Genomic DNA, 24,721 nt, shown 5'->3' with positions numbered 1-24,721 from the left:
TTATATGGGAAGACTGAAGACAGAGGAATGAATTTCTTCATACAAAATTGGGAAGAAAATGTGAGCCAACTCCAGTACGTGTCAAAAGAAGCACAATCCATGCAATGTCTTGTTCATTCAATCATCCTTAATATAGTTCATCTCTGAAAAGTGATTAGGTAAAAATTATACATTCTTCTTAAGTAGAGCTGCTTCTCAAGCTAATTTCAGTCACATTTGCTGATTTTAATGATCAAAATAATTTCATACTTATCAATCCTATTAATCCTGCAGAGGCAACACTGCTTAAGGGAGAAGCATCTGAGGAGTCTGATTCTTGTTCCTCAATGAGACTATCACAAATTTAAAAAATGAATATTTTACTATGAGTGAAGAAATGTATTGGGAATTGTTAGGGGATGGGAAAGAAGGAATAATTTCAGTGTTGGAGAGAATGTTTATTCCAAATAGAACAATGGATTTCTGTGTGAGTTGATTGGGGGGTGGGTGGGTGCCAGAATAAAAGGTTAAGAACCCACATCCTTAAAAAGCATTTTAAGAGTAACAAATAGAAACTAGCTTAACCCGCACAGAGCAACTGTGTGCTAGTACTTGGTTGCTCCCCTCACCCTCTGCCACAGCCCCCCTAACCTCAGAGGCTTCCCCACCTGAGTCTCTGCTCCTCCTTCCACTCCTTTGCTCCATCCCCCTCACCCCTCTTCGTCATAGCTGTAGCATTGTTGGCACCTATTGGCCAAGCTGCAGCCCCCTATCCCCAGATACCTCCCCACCCGAGCCCGGCTCCGGCTCCTCCCCACAGGAACAGCAGCAGCAGTGGTTGACTGGGCCCTTTCTTACTGCCGCCACCACCATGGCCGCTCGTTCCCCTCAGGCTGCTGACAGGCCCGGGCCCGTCCCTAGGTTGCCTGCCTCACTCTTCCAGTGGCCTCGGTAGCCCCAAACAGCAGCAGTGGTTGACTGGGCCCTTTCTCACTGCCGCCACGGCCACTCGTTCCCCTCAGGCCTCTGACAGGCCCAGGCCCAGGCCCATCCCTTGCTTGCCTGCCTCACTCTTCCAATGGCCTCGGTAGCCCCAAACAGCAGCAGTGGTTGACTGGGCCCTTCCTTGCTGCCAATAGGCGCCACCATGGCAGCTCTTTCCCCTCAGGCCACTGACAGGATCAGGCCCATCCCTTGTCCTCCCTTCTTTCTCTCTTCCTCGCCCTTCTTTTTCACTCTCCGCCACTCACTCTTCCCCCATTCCCTCCCCCTTCCTGAGTTAACAGATCTTGTTCATCTTGTTTCCTCATCTGATTCATATAACGGCAGCCTCCTTCTCCTGAAAGGGCACTTAGCTCCCTTACAATACCTCTCTTCTCAGATCTCTTCCCACTATCATTTTTTATATATAGATTCCTCTCCTCTACAATCAAGAACATCTTCCGACCAGTAACAGTTGCATTCCAACTGTCCTTAACCATCACAGGCTCCTCCTCCCTATCTGCATATAGCATTCCCCACTGTCCTGTCAGGATGGTGGTGCTTCTCTCACAGGCTCCTCCTCACTATCTGCATATGGAATCTCTACTGCCCAGTCACCAGAGTGATTCTCCTCGCTAACTCACGAGAGCTGCCACGCATGTGATTAGCCATGGGTATGCCTTAGAAAATGATAGATAGATAGATAGATAGATAGATAGATAGATAGATAGATAGATAGATAGAACTGCAGTACCAGCAGTATGAGAATGAAGCTTTGGTCTCAAAATTTAATTGAAGAAAATAAAATAGCAATTTTAAGTAAACCTATTGGGCTTTTTAAGCCATAGTTAAGAGCCAAGTTCCTAAACTGCAATTTGTGTACCATCTCCTGATAGTCCTCCTTAACTGGAATGTGAATTATGCTGGCTATATCTGAGGTACAGTTGCAGGATTCTGCACACTGTTGTTTACTGGCAATTCACCCCTCCATTACTCTAGAACTATCATTCCAAAATCAGAAGAAAGCCAATACAGATCTGAAAAGAGCTCATTCTGCATGAAGAGTTGATGTACAGAGAAGGCTTTGTCATGTAGAGATAGCCACCACAGGATTGATGAAAGGTTGTTGCCTTGTACATCAGTGTACAGAACACAAATCCTTAAGAACATACAAACTCAGATAGTTAGCATCCCTGGGAGCACCTGGTCTAAAGGTCAAGGGTTATAAATGTTTTCAGTAAAATAAATAATTTCAGTTCTCCATCCCACCTGCTATCCTTTCTAGCCATATAGCCAGGCTCTTCTCTAGTTTGCCTCCTTTCATTTTCCATGTACTTATATGCAACCTGTACATATATACAACCATTTCCCCCTTTTTTTCTTATGCATGCTCCTCTATACATACACCATTTCTTCTACTGAGGCATAATTTGAAATGTTTCTTCTGAAAAGCTAAATAATCGCTTCCCTAAATGTCCTAGTCAGGAAGAGGCATTTGTCAGTACTTATTTCACATAAAACAGGGCTGCAGTGTACTTAATGCCTCTCACACCTGATGGTGGGTTCAGATGTAGTGTGGAGCTCCAGTTGCTGCCAAGCTCCACACAACACTCCCCTCCCTCCCCCACCCCTGGGAGCATGCACTCCACCTTCCTATCCCTGTGCAAGCCTACTTTTTGGTGGGTTAGAATATGCCAAGATTGGTCTCAGCATTCAAACCCATCAGTCTCAGCATATTCTATTTGCTTCAGAAAACCTAAGCCCTGAAACTCCCTTGAATCCTCAGGTGATTGTGTGACTGATAGTGTTGGTTGAATGAGTGATATAAATTTTCTTTCTTGTTTTTTTTTTAAGGGGCTGTGATTGTGTCTACTCCTCAGGACATAGCATTGCTGGATGCACGCAGAGGAGCTGAGATGTTTAGAAGAGTGAATGTGCCTGTAAGTCTTTGCAGATATATACGGTTTGAAAGTCCTAAATTATAAATATATATATTTTTAAGCTAGATATGGGCGACCCATGGGCAAGATCCTGTCAAATTAAGGTATGGTCAAAAGTTTGCCCACAGTTTCACTCATAAGGAAATAGCCTATTTTTTTTAAATTTTTAGTTGTAAAAATGAGAATAATGTTATTTCTGTGTCCTGTTTGTAATGGCTTGGCTTGGCCGGAGTTCATATGCTCCAAAATTGTGAAACTATTTGTGAGAGGATCAGTTTATGGGCCAAAGTTTCTAATATCTCCCCACTTCCCAATCATTTGAAATGAAATAGCTATTTGGATAAGAATGGCTTGAGAATATAGAAGTTGGCCATACCTGTTTTAAGCAGAGTCTGTTTTTCACATGTTCTAGTTTGTTGAAGCATGTTTTGGGAAGAAATTTGGCTTCATGCTGTAAGCCACAGGGAACTATTGAAGGTGATGATACAAAACTATCTTAGAAATCAGTTGTGGGTGTAATATTTAGCAGTGCTAAAATACAACCCCTTAGTACTAAATATATCAGAGTACAAATTAACCTGAAGTATGGTTTTTATACACCAACATATCATATGCAGTTTTATGTATTTTTGAGAGCAAATATGCGCTTTCTAGAGTTTACATGTATAGCTGATTAACTGTTTAAGGCGAACTCCCATGACTGCTCTGGTCCCCCATTTAGTGGACTAGCAGGGACTAGTGGAGGCTGATGGGTCCCACTTCCAATGCCTGTGGTAAGACATAATACAAGAACCCTTGGCAAGAATGTGAATGCTGAAACAGAATCTAAAATGAACATGGAATGCCCTTATTTGAAATAACTTGAAAGATACCAGACTGCCTCACCAATTTAGTCAGGGAAAGCATTTGGACCCTTGAACTTGTGTGTAAGAAAAGCCAAATTTGAGAGAGATTGATATAATCAAAGGATTGGGTAGATTGTGGCAGCAATTTGTGTAAAGTCAGAATCATTTTTCAACAGGGAACTATTGAAAGTGATGATACAAAACTATCTTAGAAATCAGTTGTGAGTTTAATATTTAGCTGTGCTAAAATACAACCTCTCAGTCCTAAATATATCAGAGTAACCCCTGCTAACTGAGCAAAGATACATCTTTTAAAAGTGGTGATTATCTTATATTTAGCGTGGGGAGAGCAACTGGCCCTATCCAGCCCCAGCACAGCATCCTTCCAGTGGCTGTTGCTGGTATCTGCCTTATGTTTGTTTTTAGATTGTGAGCCCTTTGGGGACAAGAGACCATCTTATTTATATATTATTTATTTTTCTATGTAAACCGCTTTGAGAACTTTGGTTGAAGAGCGATATATAAATATTTGTAGTAGTAGTAGTAGTAGCAGCTTACCTATAACAAGCAGGGCTGGTCAGAGGTCAGTCAAGTTGAGGGACAGCTGATGCCTGAGGTCCAAGAGTCTGCGAGGAGGGTTTTGGGAGGAGGCAGCAGCAGCAGCAGCATAAATCTCTGACACCACCATGACTACCACCTCCCATGTTTGCGAATGGAGAATGGGTGGGAGAAGGTGTTAGATGGCTGTGATGGTGCAACAGGCTTGCAGTGCTGCTTCCTCCTTCCAGAGTCTCACTTGATAATGCAGGGGACTCTAGGAGGAATACTCATTCAGTGATGGAGAGGAAAGGTGGAGTTCCTGCCAAGAGACTCAGTGGCAGCTTCTCCTCTTCCCAAATAGGGGGAGACATGACATGGCAGCAACAGCTCCTCCTCCTGATAAGGAGGAGGAGCTGCTGCTGCTCTGCTTCCTCATTCTACTACCCCTTTATTGGGAGAGGGTGTGAGTAGGCACTTGTCCACTGTCACATGCATCTCTTGCTCTCCATCCACACTTGGATAAATGGGGGACAGAGTACCAGGGGAGCACTATAGGACAGTTGGAGGGTCCACAGCAGCATTTTAACTGTGGTTTGGAACATTAGTGATGTAGCTTCCCTTGGTATTTCTAAAGGGCAGGTACTGTAAAATTCCAGTTTCTCAGCTTTTATGTCCATGTGGCTCTAGTGATATTGAGACCACTTATCATGTCCTTTTACAATGTATATTCTACTCTGATTCTCGGCTAAGGCTGATTCAGCCCTTATTAAAAAAAAAAAAATCAGGCTATCCTGATGAATTTTATGTCACATATATTTTAGCTGATAAATATTCCAATGTTATATATCAAATAGCAAAATTTTGTTTCTTAGCCACAAGGGCTCCCTGCACTCTGGGAGCTCCTCCATGACTATGACCACATAGGGCCTCGAATCTTAGAAATAGTATTTTAGAAGCAATTATTTTGGTATTCTACTATTGTTATCTCCATTACTGATTACCTTGCTTATTTTGTAGATTTTTTCATTGCTTGTATTCTGGTCTATGACCATAATAAAGTAAAATAAGTAAGTGATGCAACTTCTTAGACAGCCAGCTGATGTCACTAGTTGACATAAGGATTGTGAAAAGGAAAGGAGGCGGGGAGCTGAACACAAAACAGTTGAATATTGCTAGCTGCTTGCCTTTCCAGAGGCCTGGCCCACCATTGAAAAGACTGCATTTATTTTAAAGATAAAGGTAATTTAAGCATCTGAGATGGCTGTTTTCTTTTGGATGGAGTGTACATCAGGTCTGAATTTTCTAAATCCATAAATGTCCTGGAAAGCGAGAGAAAATATGAGTTTTGGAGCATGAGTAAACAATCCACAGCACATAGTTGGAAATTAAATATTGTAGATTCCTGACCCCAAGGAATTTACAGTTTAATATGTAAATTTTAGACAGCACTAGGTAGGGAAGGAGAGACATTTATAGGAAAACATGATAAAGTTTATCCCAAGAGAAAGTTTAACCTAAGTATTCTTAGGATAATATTTTGATTTGTAATTGTACATGGCTCAGGCTTAAATACCCACCCACCACGCCCCCGCAAAAAAGGTTTGATAGGAAACCTCAAATAAGAGAGGTGATAGCTTCTGTTGACAGAACTACTAATAGTTATACATAATAATATAATACTCAAGGCAGAATGAAATATGAAGAAAGCACAAGTAAAACAAAGTAGATGTTTGGTATTTTTCAGTGCATTATACATGTACCATCACTACTTAATCAAAAAGCTGCTTAGTCAAAACCAATAAAAGCGCTGTTTATCTCCTGCAGTTCTGCAGAATTATTCATAGAATCTGGTATTTGGAGCAGAATGTTCCCAAGAACAAAACAAAAGTCTCGTTAATAGCAAAGGCTGAGAGTTAATGGGACCTCTGTGGTGTACATATTGTAACAAGTAAAGTGCAGGGTTTGCACAAGTAAAGTGCAGGGTTTGCTTGTTATCTGTATCTTGAGGTGCTTTCATCTTTAGACAAATAATGAATAGTCTGAGCTGAAGTGGTTGTTTTTTTTGGTGAACACTTTCAACAACACTGAAAAGTTGTTTCCCTCTCCAGCAATTATTCAGTGATTGCTGCAACAGGACTCAAAAGTATTTGCCAATTCAGGAAGTGTTGCCCTCACTCTTAATTAGCTTCATTTGCCTTCAGTAATGTTGCATAGCCAGATCTGATTGGTTACATAGCATCATGCATTATCCCACTCACTGTGTGAGCCTCAATTGCCTGTGATTGCTGTTCTTATGTGACTATTCCCAGGAAGAAGACTACTTAAAATATTATAGAAGAAAAAGAATTGTGCTGAACTAGCAGCAGATTAGAGACACAATGACAGTGAATAGCTCTGAAAAAGCTGAATATTCTAGGGTTGGTGGTAGTGGTAAAATATTTTTGCTCCAACCTGAAAGCATTACTTGATACAAGAATGTAAATAGAAAATTCTTCAGTGTATCCCTCATGACAGTGTGTAGCTAACTGATATACTTTGCCTACCTATAAGAAACAATTACTCTTCATCGGATGTATCATTAAACTTCATTAAGAGTAGCATCAATCATTTCTATAAAGAGTTTTCCGGGGGGTGGGGGGGGGAAGGAAATGCTGCCTATTAAACCAAGTGATGCTGGTTGAAATCTACAGCTATGCCTGAGGAGTTCAGTTGACTTGTGTCTCCTGAAAGCTGAATTCCATTCTGATGATAAAGTTCACACTGGTGTATTAGAGGTGAATACCGCCATTCCCTAAAATTCTTCTTGTAATCTTTCTTTGCAAATCAATTCAAAATCTTATTTGATACTCAGTCCCAATAGTTGATGTAAGATGGTTTCATGGCTACTTTCAGTTAGCAGTATGGCCCTGCTAACTGAGCAAAGAGAGACCTTTTAAAAGTGGTGATTTTCTTATATTTAGCAAGGGCAGAGCAACTGTCCCTATACAACCCCAGCACAGTATCTCTGTAGTGTCTGTTGCTGGTATCTACATTATTGTGAGCCTTTTGGGGATAGCAAATCTTTCTTTCTTATTCTGTGTAAACTGCTTTGAAAACTTTGGTTGAAAAGTGATATGCAGGAGGGCCTCGATATCCATGGATTCATGTATCTGTGGTCGAGTAAAAGACACTGGATCACAGCATATGCAAGAAAGAAAAACACGTTGACCTCATGTATCTGCGGGTCGGGGTGTGCGGAAATGACCGTGGAGGTCATTTCCAGCTGCCATTTTTCTGTTTTGGAACCTCAAAATGGCTCCGTGTTTTGTTTTTTTAAAGAAAAGAATAGTGATTTTCAGCCTATATGGGGACATTCTGAGGCACAACACAACTCAGAGGGAGCAGCAAAGCATGGTAAGGAGCTTCCCTCTGCATTCCCCCCCTCCAAAAAAAATTGGCCGATTTTCTATGTAGTTTCTGAATCTGCAGTTGCAGCTGGGAACGGAACCCCCGTGAATATTGAGGTTCTCCTGTATAAATATTTGTAATAGTAGTATTTGATGTTTGACAATATTGATAGTGTGTATATTTTCCAATCCTTAAAAAAAAAGAAAAGAAAAATACCAGGTATCAGAAAGCAGACCTCAAAGCCAGATGTTAAAACACTCCCTTGTCCTATCAAAAATAATGTTTCAAAATTCAGCATGAGTTGAAATATACTGAAGTCAAAAGTCAGCAATTAGCTAACTAAAAAACCTTCCTAAAGAAGTAATTTTACTATGCTTACCAGTCATTTTTATTAAAACATTACAAATGTTGTTTATCATCTTACCAAAGTCTTCAGATTTCCCATTTCCTCTGAAAAGCACCTTGCAAGTCAGAGGTAAATTGTGTAGTAAGCAAAATTCCTTGACTCCTTATATTTGTTTACTCTCCTCATGAGAAATTCCACCAATCATTTAAAAAAGAAGTATTGGGTCCTATCAATATTCCTATAGATGTTTGATTTTGAATTTTATTTTATGTGAAATCTGATGACACCTCTACTATTGCAAGTAATGCTTTTGCTTTTTCCCCCTTTTAAATGTAAAAACATGAAGCAGGCAAAAGAGAAAAGAAGCCTGAACTTAAATGGTGTTACCACACTTGCCCTGAAACATGTCCACTACTCACATGTATTTGTATGCCTTTAACTGACTTGAGGGGAGTTGCTCAAAAATTAGCCCAACCCTAAATGACTTGGACCCCAGCAGTGTTCCCTCTAAAAAATATTATCAGTGAGCTGAATAAGTTTTCTTCTGGACAGCAATATCAAGACAGTGTGTACACATGTACATTATTATGTGTCACTATGGTGGATGTTCAACATGCTGGATGTTCAAGCTGGATGAACATGCTGGATGTTCAAGCTGGTTTCAGAAAAGGCTGAGGAACAAGAGACATCATTGCTGATGCACGCTGGATAATTGAGAAAGCCAAAGAATACCAGAAAGAAGTCAACATGTTCTTTTTTTTAACTGCAGAAAAGCCTTTGATTGCGTCAACCATGTCACATTGAGGAATATCCTTAGAAAAATAGGTGTACGAGAACATCTCATTGTTCTCACGAGAAACCTATACACAGGACAGGAAACCACAGTCCAGATGGAACATGGTGAAACAGACTGGTTCCAGATTGGCAAAGGAGTAAGACAAAGCTTTATACTTTCTCCTTATTTATTCAATTTATATGCTGAACATATACTGAGAGAAGCTGGATTAGAAGAAGATGAGCTTGGTTTTAAAGTTGGAGGAAGAAACACCAATAACTTGCGCTATGCTGATGACACCACACTGATAGCTGAGAATGCAGATGATCAGCAAGCTCTAGTAATGAAACTCAAGGAGCACAGTGAAAAAATGAGACTACGACTAAATGTAAAGAAGACTGTCAATAAATACGCTGCAAACTAGCACTTGGTAGAGTTGCAATGAAGGCCTTGGAAAGGATATTTAGATGCCATGATGTCCCTATACCTACAAAGATTAGAATCATTTTGACAATGGTGTTCCCTGTGACACTCTATGGATGTGAAAGCTGGACTTTGAAGAAGCGGCTTAGAAAAAGTATTGACGCTTTTGAACTTTGGTGCCGGAAAAGACTTTTGAGGATACCATAGACAGCCAGGAAAACAAACAAATGGATCATAGAATAAATCAATCCAGAATTTTCACTCAAGGCACAAATGACCAGGCTCAAACTATCATACTTTGGACACATTTTGCCAAAACCCAGCTCCCTTGAGAAGTCCATAATGCAAGTTGAAGGACAGAGAAGAGGATGACCAGAAGCAAGGTTGATGGGTTCGATTACGACAGCAGTGAATGCACCACTGAGAGACCTTAAAAGCCAAGTTGAAGACAGATCATCTTGGAGAGAATCAATCTATGTGGTTGCTAAGAGTCAACACTGACTTGATGACAATTAATCAATCGATCAATAGATACCACACACACACACACACACACACACACACCCAAAAAATATGGAAGGAAAGGAATTAATGTGCCATGCAAAGCTCAGTGGTTCCACTCCTATCTCTCAGGCATATTGCAGATGATGGAGCTTGGTGACGGTTGCTCTTCGAAATGGGAGCTATTGTATGGAGTCCATCAGGGCTCCATTCTGTCACCAGTGCTTTTTAACATCTACATGAAACTGCTGGGTGTGGTCATCAGGAGATTTGGTGCAGGGTGTTATCAGTATGCTGGTGACACCCAAATCTATTTCTCCTCCTCCCCGCCCCCCATCATCAGAAAATGGCATCCACTCCCTAAATGCCTGCCTATTGACAGTAATGGGCTGGATGAGGAATAACAAAATGAAGCTGAATCCAAGCAAAACTGAGCTGCTCATTATGGGGGATCGGGATGAATTAGATCTTCCTGTGCTGCATGGGGTTACACTCACCCAGAAGGAACAGGTATGCAGCTTGGGAGTGCTCTTGGATCTAGACCTTACCCTAGTGTCTTAGATGGAGGCTATGGCCAGGAGCGCTTTCCTTTAACTTTGGCTGATTCAACAGCTCTGTCCATTTCTTGAAGAGAGCAATCTCAAAACAGTGGTGCCTCAGCTGGTAACCTCCAGGTTTGACTATTGCAATGTGTTCTATGTGGGGCTGCCTTCGTACGTAATTCGGAAACTTCAGTTAGTTCAAAATGCAGCAGCCAGACTGGTCTTTGGGGTAACCCGGAGAAACCATATTATGCCTGTCTTTTAACAGGTGCACTGGCTGCCGATATGTTTCCAGTCAAAATACAAAGTGCTGATTATTACCTTTAAAGCTCTGGACAGTTTGGGTCCAGGCTACCTTAGAGAGCGCCTTCTTTGGTATGATCCCCATCATTCGTTGAGGTCATCTGGAGAGGTCCGTCTCCAGTTACCACCGATACATCTGGTGGCGATCTGGAAACAGGCCTTCTCTGTAGCTGCTCCTGGCCTGTGGAATGCACTCCCAGCAGATATCGCAGTTTAGGCTCATTGTTGTCATTTAAGAGAGCCCTAAAATTGTTTTAAGCACTGTGTTTTAAATGATGTTTGTTTTTATGTCTTTTTAAACCTGTTGTGCACCTCCCAGAGCCTTTGGATAGGGCTGTCTATAAATGTAAGGAAACAAATAAATAAATAAAATTAGGCATTGTTTGCAAAAGGAGACTAAAGGACAGCAACCAATACGATGCTGAGAACATATAGGGCAATGCTGGTTTGCACTGCCCCATAGTCTGCACAGATAAGTTGTATAAAGCTATAAATTGTCTTAACACAACATTACAAGCGTCTGTTAATTAACATAGCAAAATAATTAATAACAAAGTGATAAACAAATACCAAAAATTAATATTCAAGATTAATTGTCATGCTGTCCCTATGTCTCTACTGCCACAGGTGGGACTGTGGCCAAGCCAGGGCCCATCCCGCCAAACAAACACATAGAAAGGAAGGCAGAAATGCCTGCCTTTCAAGCCTGCACATAAGCATTCCCACCCTCCTGAAAAAGATTCAGTCTGTGTGAAGAGGATACCTCCCTGCCAAGAAACAATTTTAAACATCTTCTTCCTGGACCTGTTAAGCTCACCAACTTCCTGAGCCCCAGACCACCACAGCCAAGGTAATAACTCAACCATGGCGATAGTGGAGGCGGGACAGATCCAAAGAATGCAATTCTTTGAACGCAATTCAGATAAACTTGAATGAGGGGTAGGCACAGATAAGCCTGTGCTGGCTTGTCATAACTCAACTCGAATTACCCCACCGCAGCATAAACCGCGGTAGGGTGCAATCCCCTGAGCTTTTACAAGATGTTTTACATCCATCCACACCTTTTTCTTCTTCTCCTGAGCAGCAGGTTTAAGAGTTTGTACTACCCATTCTTACATGAAACCCTGTGAGGTAGTTGAGTATTATTTCCATATTGTAAATGGGGAAACTGAAATTGAGGGGCAGAAGCTTTCTGAAGGCGACCTAGGAAATTAATGACGAAAGTGAAATTTGATGCTGAAAATAAACAAAAAACCTATGCCACAGAGTATTGTAAAACAAACTGTACTTAACTATGAAGTTCTTTCTTCAAAATGGTGGCTGCCCTAAGTTTCAATATTCTTCTCTTGTCCCCAGAATTGCATCCCTCCATGTATGTGCTCATGAAATGCTTTGGTTCCTATTATTGCACCAGAGATTTCCCAGCTTTCACTGTTGGCCACTACACTATACTGTGACATTTCAATATTTACAAAAGGTAACTTTTCAGAGTATAGAGAGGCCTATATTTGTTCCCTGGTAGGAAATGCTCTTGAGTATTAGCTTCAGTAACCTTGGAAGAACTAGCAGTGTTTTGTCTTCAAACACTAAATTTTATACACAACTATCTTCTGCTGTGCTCAGTAGGTGTATAAATGGATTGGTAGAACTTTGTGTGTGCAACAAATATTTGATGCCCCATGTACCTGGGGGGAAAGGTCCTCATATTTAATTTTGCAAGTCTATATATAGTATATATGTATAAACATCCCACTATCTCCTACAACCAAGACTGTAGGAACTTTGTAAATTCAACATTTTTATAATAAAAAGTTTGCTATAAAGTCTGGTCATGCTGTTTCTAATGTTTTTCTGTGTTTGAGGGAAAGGGCGGGGGCAAATAAGTTGGTTTGAGTGATGAATAAAATATAATTAGGTTTATTTTTCTCCCTGTCCTCATTAAAAGAGGAAGTATCTTTGTTATGCACAGGCTAGCTAACTTTGACAGGTCCTCTGATTTAACGTGGAGCATTTAGCATTTAAAAGGGTACATCTAATAAGTGTGTTGGATCTTCCTTCAATAGTTTGTCACATTGTGCCTTATGTAATTATTTCTGTGATTTGATCTTTAAATGTGTCTTTGCACTTGAGAGAGAATAGCAAATTGTGGTTCTCTTTTTTCCGGAAGACATTTTCGGATAAATAGCCAGTAAAACAGGTTTTTGTTTTTTAAAGAATGGGGAAAATATTGTTAATGAGCTATGCTGTTCAAAGACTTTGGCATGACTTGGCTACTACCAGTGATTAATAATTAATGAACAGTTGAGAAGCAGATCATTTCAGCCATTTAGAGGATTGGCTCATACCTTCCTGTAAGGTGGGAAGAGCTTGTGAAACTCGTTAATCTGGTATGAGTTTGAAGTGGGGTGTCTGAGAGACCTGGAAAGTTGGCAGTTTTGAATTTGGGTGGTTGGAGGAAGAAAGAGAGAGAAATTCTAATATTATAGAGTTTGAGGCTCCAGGCTGGCAATGTTGCTTTGTGGGGCCTAGCAGAATGAACACGAACACCTGCCTATTTGTTTCCTGCCTGCTCAGACTGCATGTGGTGTTGATAAACAGCATATTATTTTCATAACAAGTCACCAGAATTCTCCCCACTCAGAGAAAATGTTTCTGTCTGGAGCATCTTAGTGGTTGGGGGAGTGATGGGTGCAAAAAATGTGATTGCGATATACTTAACATTTTGTTTCATCATCTGATTCATAACATCAAGTTGTGAAATATAAACACAAAAATAGTGGGGACACTCCTTATATTTTCGGAATGATGGAATAGACTTTATTTCTGTAAAGTTTGTTGTCTAGTTAGATGAAACTAACATGTCACTTTATTATTATTTTATTTGTAATACAGTATCTTTCAAACCATTGCATTTTTTTAAATCCACCAGGTTTTGGGGCTTGTTCAAAACATGAGCATTTTCCAGTGTCCAAAATGTAAACATGAAACTCATATTTTTGGAAATGATGGTGTGAGGAACCTAGCTAATGATCTTGATCTAGATGTTTTAGGTAAGAACTCTATGATTTTAAAATTTATTTTTTTCAAATAAAAATATTTGAAAGAAATGTGGGACTCAGCCCAGAGATACTTGGTGGCTCTTTAATCCCATTGAAATAAATGGATTTTGAATACTTAGTCTGGATTGTGCCCTTGCATGGTGTATTCATGGCTGCTATGATGAATTGAAGTTAATACTGAAATACCTTTGGCCTTGATTTTTTAAATTAACTTATTCAGTGTTACTTGTTCCAAATACAGGTACTAATGATACTTTTTTCCTCCCTCCTATAACTGAAGTCTGTTGGGATTGTACGTACTATATTGTAGGAACTTCGTTCTAGTCAAATTTTGTTCAGAAAACAAATGAAGAGTAGTAAAATTCCTCTTTTGTGTGGGGATGTTAATTCATTGACTATCTCCTAGAAACGTTGTTGTCTCTACAGATGCAGAGCACACTTCACGCTGTTGGCATTAAACATAAGCAGCTTTGCATCTTTAAAAAAAAGATACACAAAGTCAATTTTTACCTTATCTCTGTGTACTGGTGTATAATGTCTGGTACTCATCAGACATCCCTCCCCCAACCCATTGGGAAAATGTGAAAACACCCAGTGGTGGCTGGTATGACATCCTGTTGCTTGCAGGTTGTGAGTTCATTGACCAGATCAGAAGTAGTCTACCAAGCTGTTCAGCTGGGAGAAGAGGAAGAGAGACATTCCTAGTCAAGTTGACTGTGAAGGGAATGACGCAATCATGGCTGGGAGGGATAGCACCAGGATTGGTTGGCAAGGAGAGTATGATTGCCCGGGCTGAAGAAGTTAGCAGTCACTGAAATCCTATGTTGAAGCCTGTGATGTTTCAAATGTAAGCTGATAATGAAATATAAAGCATAGTATTCCTTAATTAAGTTTGTCAGTGAGATAATTGTATCTGCTGCTGATATATATTCTCATGCACTGCTATAATTGCATCAGTTCACACAGATTATTCATTAGGAACATAGGATGCTGCCTTATACCGAATCAGACGATTGGTCCATCTAGCTCAGTATTGTTTACACAGACTGGCAGTGGCTTCTCCAAGGTTGCAGGCAGGAGTCTCTCTCAGCCCTATCTTTGAGATGCCAGGGAAGGAGCTTGGAACCTTCTGCCTGCAAGGGTGCAGATACTCTTTCCAGAGCGGCCCCATCCCCTAAGGGGAATATCTTACAGTGCTCACATGTAGTCTCCCATTCAAATGCAAACTAGGGCAGACCCTGCTTAGCTAAGGGGACAATTCATGCTTGCTACCACAAGACCAGCTCTCCTCCTTCCATCAGAACTAGGAAGCTGATTTCACAAAAAATCTTCATAGAAACTTCAGGAGCTGACAGAGATCTAGCAGAGCAAGGAAATCCATAATTAAAAGTACACAGTTGGGTTAGCCAAGCTGTCTGCTAGAAGTATAATGAGGATTATTCTGGGACCTTGTTTCAGCCTTGAGTTATACCGGTCAGTAGGAAACCTCCAGTGGCAAAACTTCCTATAATTAGAGGAGATTCATTGCTCTTCTGACATGTACCAATATACATGGAAGCAATTGACTAATGAGGAATGACCAGCACTGGCTACATAACAAACTGGTTATTCCATACTTTTGAATGAAAAAATGCAAAGGGCAAAAAACTATTCAAGCATTTATGTTCAACTTCAGAGCAATTTGACCAGCTGCTGCGTGGGTTTTTTAAACCCCTGTTAATATTAATATCTGTGTTGATCTTCCTTCACAGAATGCCACTGGCTTTTCCACTCGTTTAGGGCTAAAGCTAGGCCTGTAACCAGCCTCAGAAAATTTGGGGGGTGGATTGCAGAAGTCGAGGAGGCAGGTTATAAAATGTCCAGTGAAAACAGTCAGTGAGGCTGGGGAGGAAGGAGAATCTTTTGGTGTGGCAGCTACACACCATGCCTCCAGCTGACTATGGGCCTGGCTAAAACCCATGTTCCACTTCTTTAACAAATGGATTCATTATCTAGATCAGTTTTTCTCAATGTTTTTGGAGTCATGGACCGGTACATTATTTGTGCGCAGTTTTCTGGACCAGCAGATAGTAAGGCGGTTGCCCCCCTCGTCTCAAATCCCCCCCCAGGCACCCCCCCCCAAAAATAAAACAATTTTGGGCAGCTCTCCGGAGCTCATTTCCAGGCAGCCCTCACTGCTGGATAATGTTCATTTCGAGGAAGTGAAATGAATGTTATCGAGCAGTGAGGGCTGCCTGGAAATGAGCTCCCAAGAGCTCCTGGTGGCTCCTGCTGGCCCAAAATTGTTTTTTTGGGGGGTGATGTTTAGTAGTGATGCCTCACAGACCGGTACCCAACACTTCACGGACCGGCACTGGTCCACGGACCGGTGGCTGAGAAACACTGATCTAGATTATCCAGTTGGGAGAAGGTAAAAAGTAGTTGGAATTGATACAGAATCCTGGTGTCTTGATAGCTCAGAGAGAGTATGTGTCAATTGGCAAAGCTTTTTTGGGGAGCAGTAGGATAAACAGGTGTGTTCTTTCGTTAGGGTGGTTTTTGATGTGACCATGCCAGCAATACCTTGTGCTCCCATGGGAAAAGGACACAGAATCCTGCTATATGTCACAATGATTCATGTAAACAGCATGTTTTCCTTTAGCATAGAAAGTAAATGGGACTATGGAAGAGATTTTGATAGACTATCACTCTTGCAGCACAATCCTATGCATGTTTACTCAGAAATTATTCCTGCTATGTTCAACAGGGTTCCCAGGTAAGTGTGCGTAGGATTGCAGCCTTAAATTCCTCTATACTGGAGAAAGGTCTTTCAGTTTAATGAAATTAGTTTTTAAAACAAAATAAGAATTTTACAGCTTGCTCATGCTCTGCTGGCAAGTGAGTGTTTGGACTAGGACTTTAGACTAGATGCTTTGATTATCTCATTAGTACACCATCAGAAAGTTATGATATTTGTCTTTGGCACCACACTTTCATTAAAGGTGCAGATACATACACCAACACACAAGTGCTAACAGTCAATCACAGTATGTGATTAATCCTTAAACACTGTTGTCTGTACATCTCAATAGTGAGAACAAAAAACAGGAATAAGCAGTTTTATGTATATGTTTGGTTTTATAATTTCAGTCTTTGTATAATGTTGCAGTTGTTGAAATCGAAACACATTATATTTCATAAGGTGTCTTTTTAAAGACTACCTAGTGTATTAATGTGTAATTTTTCTTTATTTCTGTGGCAGTCCCCAGCTGATTAGAAAAGCACAATATACAGTTAACTGTTGGCGAGAAAAGTAATTGAATATGTAACTAGCACTTAATTAAATCAGTAGTCTTCTAATAACAATAACACTTCCTTTCATTCTGGCAATTAAATATTTAAGCATGTATTTGAATATTGATTAGACTGTTACAGCACTGGAAATCAGTGGGGAATGAATAGCTGTGTTAGAGAAATATGTAATGGAGGAATATTTTGTGAACTGGATAATGTTACCCTAAAACTTTGGGAATTAGTTTTCTGGCTGTGGTATGGTCAACCTGCAACTCTGTGGGCCTATTTACATGCATTCAGGACATTACATGTGTCCAGCTGGGCTTTTGCTCTGCTTTTGGCATAGCAGTGCCACCAGTCCCTGTACTGCAGCATAGACTACAGTACTTCTTCAAAACCAGTTTGTGGTCCTCTAGTAGAGAGCAGGCTGCTGTTCTGAATGCCCCATGGGGCATGCAGGTCTGGCATGCTCTCTTTTGTCACCCTAAATAGGTCAAGAATGAATTTTGTGTTCCCTTTTATTGAATAATTTTAGTCCACAAGAAAGGTGCCTCTCTGCCATTTGGAGATGATTGCAAAGCAATATACTAGCTATCCAAAAGGAATGAATTTTGAAAAATTCTTCTAATGATTTTGACAGTTTCTATTCCAGCTGATTTTCCTTTCAAATACCGATCGTTGCACTGGGATAGGATTTCAAGCTAAATTAAAGGCCTTTGTAAAATACTGAGCCTTTGTACACATTATGTTCTTAATGCAGGAGATGTTCCACTACATGTTCACATAAGAGAGACATCCGACACAGGCAAGCCTATTGTAGTTTCACAGCCACAGAGCAATGTGGTGAGTTTAATGTTTGTTTGTTTGCTTGCTTGCTTTACATTTATATTCTGCTCTTCCTCCAAGGAGCCCCAGAGTGGTGTACACCAGGGGTTCTCAACCTTGGGTCCCCAGATGTTATTGGACTTCAGCTCCCATAATCCCCAGCCCCAATGGCCTTTGGTTGGGGATTATGGGAGTTGAAGTCCATGTACATCTGGGGACTCAAGGTTGAGAACCCCTGGTGTACATAGTTAAGTTTCTCCTCACAACAAACCTGTGAAGTAGGTTAGGCTGAGAAAGAAGTGACTGGCCCAGAGTCACCCAGCTAGTTTCATGGCTGAATGGGAAAGTATTTCATGTGCTCAAGTACAAAACCTTACTTTTGTGTCAGACCATGACTTCATCTACTTCCCTTGTATGCATATTCTAGCACCTCTGCTGCCTGTCTCTGTATATCTGTTTAATTGCTGCTTCGCCATGATTAGAATAGAAAGTAATTCTGTAAGATCTTTGCAAACTAATAAAGGAGAAAAGGGAACGAGGCCACATTACAGTTAGACCATGAAGAAGGTTATTCAGGTTATCATTTTGTAGTTGAGTAGCAGAAAATATGAAAGGGCAGACCAATCCTGTCTAATAAGAGCCTCTCCACCTGTGACAGCTTTTTAAAAAAGAAGTAATTAAAGATGCATTTTTCACCCAAGCTTTTTAACCAGAATTGTGGTTTTAAATTGTTGTAATATTTTAATTTTTCTTCTAGCTTGTTTTATGTTGTAAACTGCCCAGACATAAGTTTAGGGTGGTTTACAAATATATTGAATAAATAAAAAGACATGAAATATTGAACCTATACATAGTGTAAGGTTTTCACTGGAAACAGAAGTGTGTCCTCATGAGAGGCATCCAAGTTGCATTTTTGGTACAAAAACATTCCAGTGGAGTGAAAAGAGAAACTTCTATATAGAAATAGAAAGAAATTATACTACTTAATGTCTTATATGACCCCTAACTAGCCCAATATCTTCATATGTCAGTGTCTAATAAAAACATCTCCAGTGGCCAATTCTTTAACAAGAGACTCTGCACAGTATACTGTATGTGATGTTTTGTTTTTTAATCCTTATAAAATGTCATTACGGTGGAGCAGGATAGAAAGGTTTTTCACAAGGAATCAGTCTTGAGGTTTCAGCAGATAGGAACCATTGGACAATCTAGTTCAGTATTGCCTACCCAGACTGGCATTGGCTTCTCCAAGGTTACAGGCAGTAGTATCACCCAGCCCTATCTTGGAGGTGCCAGGGAGGCAACTTGGAACCTTCTCTTCCCAAAGCAGCATACCCTAATGGGAATCTCTTACAGTGCTCACATGCAGTTTTGGATTGCTTTGCCATATGATGCTTCAAAGTGTGGTGCCTACTTTCATTTATTTATTTAAAATATTTCTATAACACCCAAAACTTGCGTATCTGGGCAGTTTACAATTAAAATCATTTAAAACATTAAATAATTAACAATTGAAATCATTTAAAAGATTAAAATCATTTGAAAGATTAAAAACATTTAAAACCCAGCATTAAAATTATTTAAAACTATAAATCTAATTAAAAGCCTGGGTGAATAAATGTGTCTTCAGTGCCTTTTAAAAAAATTGCCAGAGATGGGGAGGCTCTTATTTCAACAGGGAGCGCATTCCAAAGTCCAGGGGCTGTAACAGAAAAGGCTTGTTCCCAAGTAGCCACCAGATGAGTTGGCAGCAGCCGCAGGCGATCTTCTCCAGATGATCTTAGCAGGCGGTGGGGCTCATGGAGAAGAAGACGTTCTCTTAAATATCCAAGGCCTAAGCTGTTTAGGGCTTTATAGGTAATGACCAGCACCTTATATTTTGCCTAGAAATGTATTGGCAGCCAGTGCAATTCCTTCAACACAGGAGTAATATGGTCTCTCCTAGATGACCCAGAGACCAACCTGACTGCCACAATCTGAAACCAGCTACAGTTTCTGGACTATGTACAAAGGTAGCCCCACATAAAGCGCATTGCAGTAATCCAGCCTAGAGGTTACCAGCAGATGTACCACTGTTATTTATTTAACATATTTGTATACCACCCAAAGCACAAGTCTCGGGGCAGTTTACAAGAAAACAAAAACAAGTTAAAAGGTTAAAACATTACAACAATTTAAAACAACATTAAAACTATTAAAAACCATCAAACTATTAAAGCAGTATATAATTAAAAGTATCTAATTACTTCTTTTGTTCATAAATTTTAACTTGGTATTTAATAGGCAGGGGTATAACAGCATTTTCAATCTGTTCTCAGGGTTTATTCCAGGTGATGATATGCATACATATGTGCAAAAAGTATTCAACCCTCTGGGATAGTCATGGAGCAAAGTCAGAATATAACTCCTTAACTGATAATAGTAGTAAGTTGCCCAAGTTTGTAGTTACCAGGTTTGGCATACAAGTCTGCCTATCTCAGTGATGCTCAGATGTTTTACACACCTGATTTATTTTCTCTGAGAAGTTCTTCTTCTGCTTGGAATGTACAACTTACCCTTTGGGATGCTATCTTTTGTTACTGAATTTTGTTGTGTTTTTATTTTGTCTGGAAAAATAAATAATAACTTTATTGGTTAGCTGCCCCCGTAAAAAATTGTTCTCTGGGGACAATAAAACAAAATAAAGCATACAAGTAAAACTCCCAAAACAAAAAGTTACAATAAAGTAAAAGGATCCTGCCTTGTTGCTGCTTGGATCCAAAAGGTAGGATAGAAATGTATAAAATAAATGGGTGGCATCCAGAGTTCTTGGTGCAGCAGTGCATCATCAGTGAACGCTCCTTCCATGAATGGATGCAACCCATTATAAATAATGAATTTGCATAGTCCTGTCTGAACTATGATTAGTGTACAGAATTGGGCCAAAAAAGATAAAACTTGGAAGGTCAATTGAAAATGAAAAGGCAGTACAATAGGATGTAGCTGATATTACAAACAAATTTAGAATTATTGCGAGGGAGGGCGCAGAACTTCATTTCCTAGTGTTCCCCACTGGCATTTGTAATTGCTGACCCAGGGGGTAGGGACAGAAGGAACTTTCCCCCACTAGGAAGACTTTATCAGGTGCTAGCCACCTAATGGCGCCCCGGGGAAGTAACTTGCCTAGGGAGCAAGAGGTTGCCGGTTCGAATCCCTGCTGGTATGTTTCCCAGGCTATGGGAAACACCTATATCAGGCAGCAGCGATATAGGAAAATGCTGAAAGGCATTGTCTCATACTGTGCAGGAGATGGCATTGGTAAACCACTCCTGTATTCTACCAAAGAAAACCACATGGCTCTGTGGTCACCAGGAGTTGACACCGACTTGATGGCACAACTTTACCTTTAGCCACCTAATGGCGCAGCGGGGAAGCAACCTGCCTAGAGAGCAGGAGGCTGTTGGTTCGAATCCCCACTGGTGTGTTTCCCAGAATATGGGAAACTCCTATATCGGGCAGCAGTGATATAGGGAAGTGCTGATAGGCATTATCTCACACTGCACGGGACAAGGTAATGGTAAACCACTCCTGTATTCTACCAAGAAAACCACATGGCTCTGTGGTCGCCGGGAGTTGACACCAACTTGATGGCACAGCCAGCCAACCAACCAACTTCCTGTGCTATCTCTACAGGCCTATATGTGATTACTCTGCAGTAAGTTCTACTGTGTTCAGTAGTACTTATTCCAAGGTAAATATATGTAGGATTGCAGTCTCTTCCGTTTTTACAGAACTGCTCCCACTAGTCACTCCTGTGACAGTTCTAATAGAGGAAGGAATTCTACCTGCTCCTAGTCTGAATTAAGAGCTGTGTAGAATGTATCCTGAGTTAATTTCTCTTAATACATCTGGCATGCTATGCTGAGCTGTTTGGTGATTCATGCTTGACTCATGAATTTGACTGCAACCTAAAGGAGCATGCACTGTGGAATCATGGGTGCAGTTTGACCTTTTGCATAGTTCTTGCTGCTCCAGCTTCTGCAACCACGAAGGCAAATTGCTTTTAAATTTTTAAGTACCTCATGGGTTGTGGGAACTGCTTCCATGAAAACAGCAGTGATCTGTCTGTACATGTGTGTTCTCTCGAATGTAGGAAGTAGTCAAGAAGTAGAAACTGGAATCCACTCTTAATTTGAGAACTCTTATTTATTATTTTATTATTATTTTACATTTATATCCCACTCTTCCTCCAAGGAGCCCAGAGCGGTGTACTACATACTTGAGTTTCTCTTTCACAACAACCCTGTGAAGTAGGTTAGGCTGAGAGAGAAGTGACTGGCCCAGAGTCACCCAGCTAGTTTTATGGCTGAATGGGGATTTGAGCTCAGGCCTCCCCGGTCCTAGTCCAGCACTTTAACATAGATAATGACTAATTTCTGGGGGGACTGAGGCAGTAAGTCAAGGATTGGTAGGTCTTTGCTGGACCATTGTTCACTCTTATTTCAAAGATCTTAAAAGAACTTCTGCCTTTTTACCTGCTCTGTTTTGTTTCTCTCTGTGCTGCAAAACAGGCCTTTGGCCTCCAAATGATTGGTCAGCAAATTGTTAATGTTAAGCTGTCAACTTTGGGAAAGGAAAATGCACTGCATGTTTGCAGAAAGATGAGCTATAACAATTCCCATTAGAAGTTCCAAACTAAAAAGGAGGTGGAAAAGGACTACATCTAGCACACATCATATTAATATAAAAACATTTCTGGATGATAAATGATAACTGTAAAATCTCCACTGCATTTTCTGGATTAAAATTCTCTTGTTTCATTTCAAACTATCTTGTGTTGCTTAGTAATGATAGTACAAACAATTGAATCCACCTTTTAAATCAGATAAATAGTCAATTAAAAAGAATATGAATAGGATAAAAAGTTCAACATAAATATGTTAAATTAAATAAATGTGTAGATTTTACGTTTATATAAAAGAGAGAATTGAGGCTAGCTGCTGTTTTGATCTCCTCTTGCCTGCTGATGAAGGTTACAAGAAGAAAACATATTTAGCAAGAGATTCAAAGGTCAGTTCCACAATTCTGTGTATTATAAGGATCCCCCCTCCCCCAAAGTTAATGGTCATACATGCTTGTAGTCTATAATTAGCAGCCTTGTTTATTTATATTTATTTACTGCCCTTCGTCCTAAGATGCAGTTAACAAAATAAAAACAATTCAATAAAAACAGAACAATACCACTAAAAGTTTAAAAAGAGCAAAGAAAAGCTCATTGGCCAAACGCCTGGATGAAAAGGGCAATCTTCACATTCTTCCTAAAGGCTGGGAGAGAAGGATCCATGTGGGTCTCAGCTGAGAGTGAGTTCCATAGCCTGGGGACAACACCTGAGAAGGCCCTGTCCCATGTGCTCAACAAATGGGCCTCATCAGGTGTCGGCATGCAGAACATCGTTATTTTCCTGGAAGGATACCAGCACTTGGCCAGGATTAATGGCAGAGCTGAGTGTTATATGAACTAAAGAATGTTGGAGACAGTGGTGGTGTCTCAGCTCCAGGCAGACCTGAATGAATCTGATTACTTAGATCCTTTCCAGTCTGGCTTCCGGCCTAGATGCAGGATGGAAACTACCTTGGTTGTCCTGGTGGATGACCTATGCCAGGAGACAGCTTTTGATACCATCAGCCATGATATTCTCCTGGGGCATCTCTCTGGGTTGGGACTTGGTCTCTAGGGGTCTCTGATCACTTTTCTTGCTAAAAACGCAAAGCTCTTCTGCTGTCCAGAGTCAATGCAGGTCTCTCCAGACCCCCCCAAGCCACCCAAACTTGTGTGTGTATTCATAGAACCTGCATAATCTGTCAGCTTGCTACCTCTAACAATTTATTCCATTACATTCAAGTGTTCTTAAGCATCTAAGCACTCCATGATATAACAGCTCAGCTAGGCAGTGGTGATGAGGTTGGCTTGCTCGTGACAGGTATTAGACAATGTTATTAAAATGTATAAAAGATTAATCCAAGGGATAAACTTGTTGTCTTTAAATATCTTTACAGACTCAAGCCTATTTAAAGATTGCTGCTGAAATAGTGAAGAAATTACCAGTTGCTCCAACTTGAAGTCCATTTTGTGGATCCGTGACTGCAATCAGGAGGTGTAACAGAAGAAACAATGTTATGTTGTGGACTGAATCTTACTCTTGTATTTTTGAATAGCAATTGAATTGTATATACTATAAAATGTTGCAGTTAAATATTTTAATATCGGCACCTCACCATTTTCAGCAGTCCAAGTATCAAGTTGTTATATTGAGCATTTGCACAGACTTGATTTTCCTCTAACAGCAAGAGCCAAAGAGCACAAACTCAAGTTCTTCAGTAGCTCTAATATATTAAACAGGAAGGTTTGTTCTGGGAGATATTCACCCCAGTTTTTTTATAATCTCTCCATATAAATTGACTGCCAGATACAAAAATGGGCTACTACATATGAATGAATGGTTGTCTCTGTCTTGTATTTGTATTAAAAATGAAGAGACTAGCAGTTGTGGGGGGTTTTCTGCTATGAAGATTTATTGTCAAAAGCCGAGGCAAGATTCACTTCTTAGCCATCAAACAATTAACTAGGCATCCTAAGAACTGACTTTTGTTTTATGCATTTTTCCCTTATCAGCTGATGCTTGATCATGAGATAATTCCTTATTGTAATTGTCTAAGCAAATTGCTCCATTTCCTTGTATCCTGTTGAGCCTTGAATAAACCCAAAATGCAGCAACAAGTGCTTCATTAAAATTAGATGTATCTGAGATCAGGTTGCCCAGGGAGGAAATTAGTGATAAAAATTAATTACTGATGATTGCATATATGAATATATTCCCACTAGGAAGTAATAGCCCTGAATCCATAAACAAAAGATCTAATTGGCAGTCTTTATCCACCACATACTGAGCCATTTTTATCTGCATTTTCTGCCGCCTTAAGTTCTGCATAATTATTTTTGTGTTGATAGAACTAGATCGTGAA

The 24,721-nt window shown here is 40.3% G+C and overlaps 1 protein-coding gene across 9 annotated transcripts in view; it reads left to right on the top strand.

The window, feature by feature from the left end:
• NUBPL (NUBP iron-sulfur cluster assembly factor, mitochondrial) overlaps positions 1-24,476 on the top strand; it is a 105,017-nt gene extending 80,541 nt beyond the window's left edge. For 7 of the 9 annotated variants that reach the window (XM_053283579.1, XM_053283584.1, XM_053283582.1 and 4 more), the window contains 4 exons: positions 2,815-2,900; positions 13,492-13,612; positions 17,655-17,737; positions 23,756-24,476. In XM_053283579.1, coding sequence (XP_053139554.1) covers positions 2,815-2,900; positions 13,492-13,612; positions 17,655-17,737; positions 23,756-23,818 — 353 coding nt within the window. In that variant the 3' untranslated portion in view covers positions 23,819-24,476. The remainder of the gene's footprint in view (positions 1-2,814; positions 2,901-13,491; positions 13,613-17,654; positions 17,738-23,755) is intronic. The other 2 variants (XM_053283581.1, XM_053283580.1) reach the window with 2 other exon arrangements.
• Positions 24,477-24,721: the final 245 nt, after the last annotated feature.

Source organism: Hemicordylus capensis, chromosome 1, assembly GCF_027244095.1.
Source record: "Hemicordylus capensis ecotype Gifberg chromosome 1, rHemCap1.1.pri, whole genome shotgun sequence".
Classification (NCBI taxonomy): domain Eukaryota; kingdom Metazoa; phylum Chordata; class Lepidosauria; order Squamata; family Cordylidae; genus Hemicordylus; species Hemicordylus capensis.
Note: the sequence above shows the minus strand (reverse complement) of the source record. Positions and strands in the feature narration are given on the sequence as shown.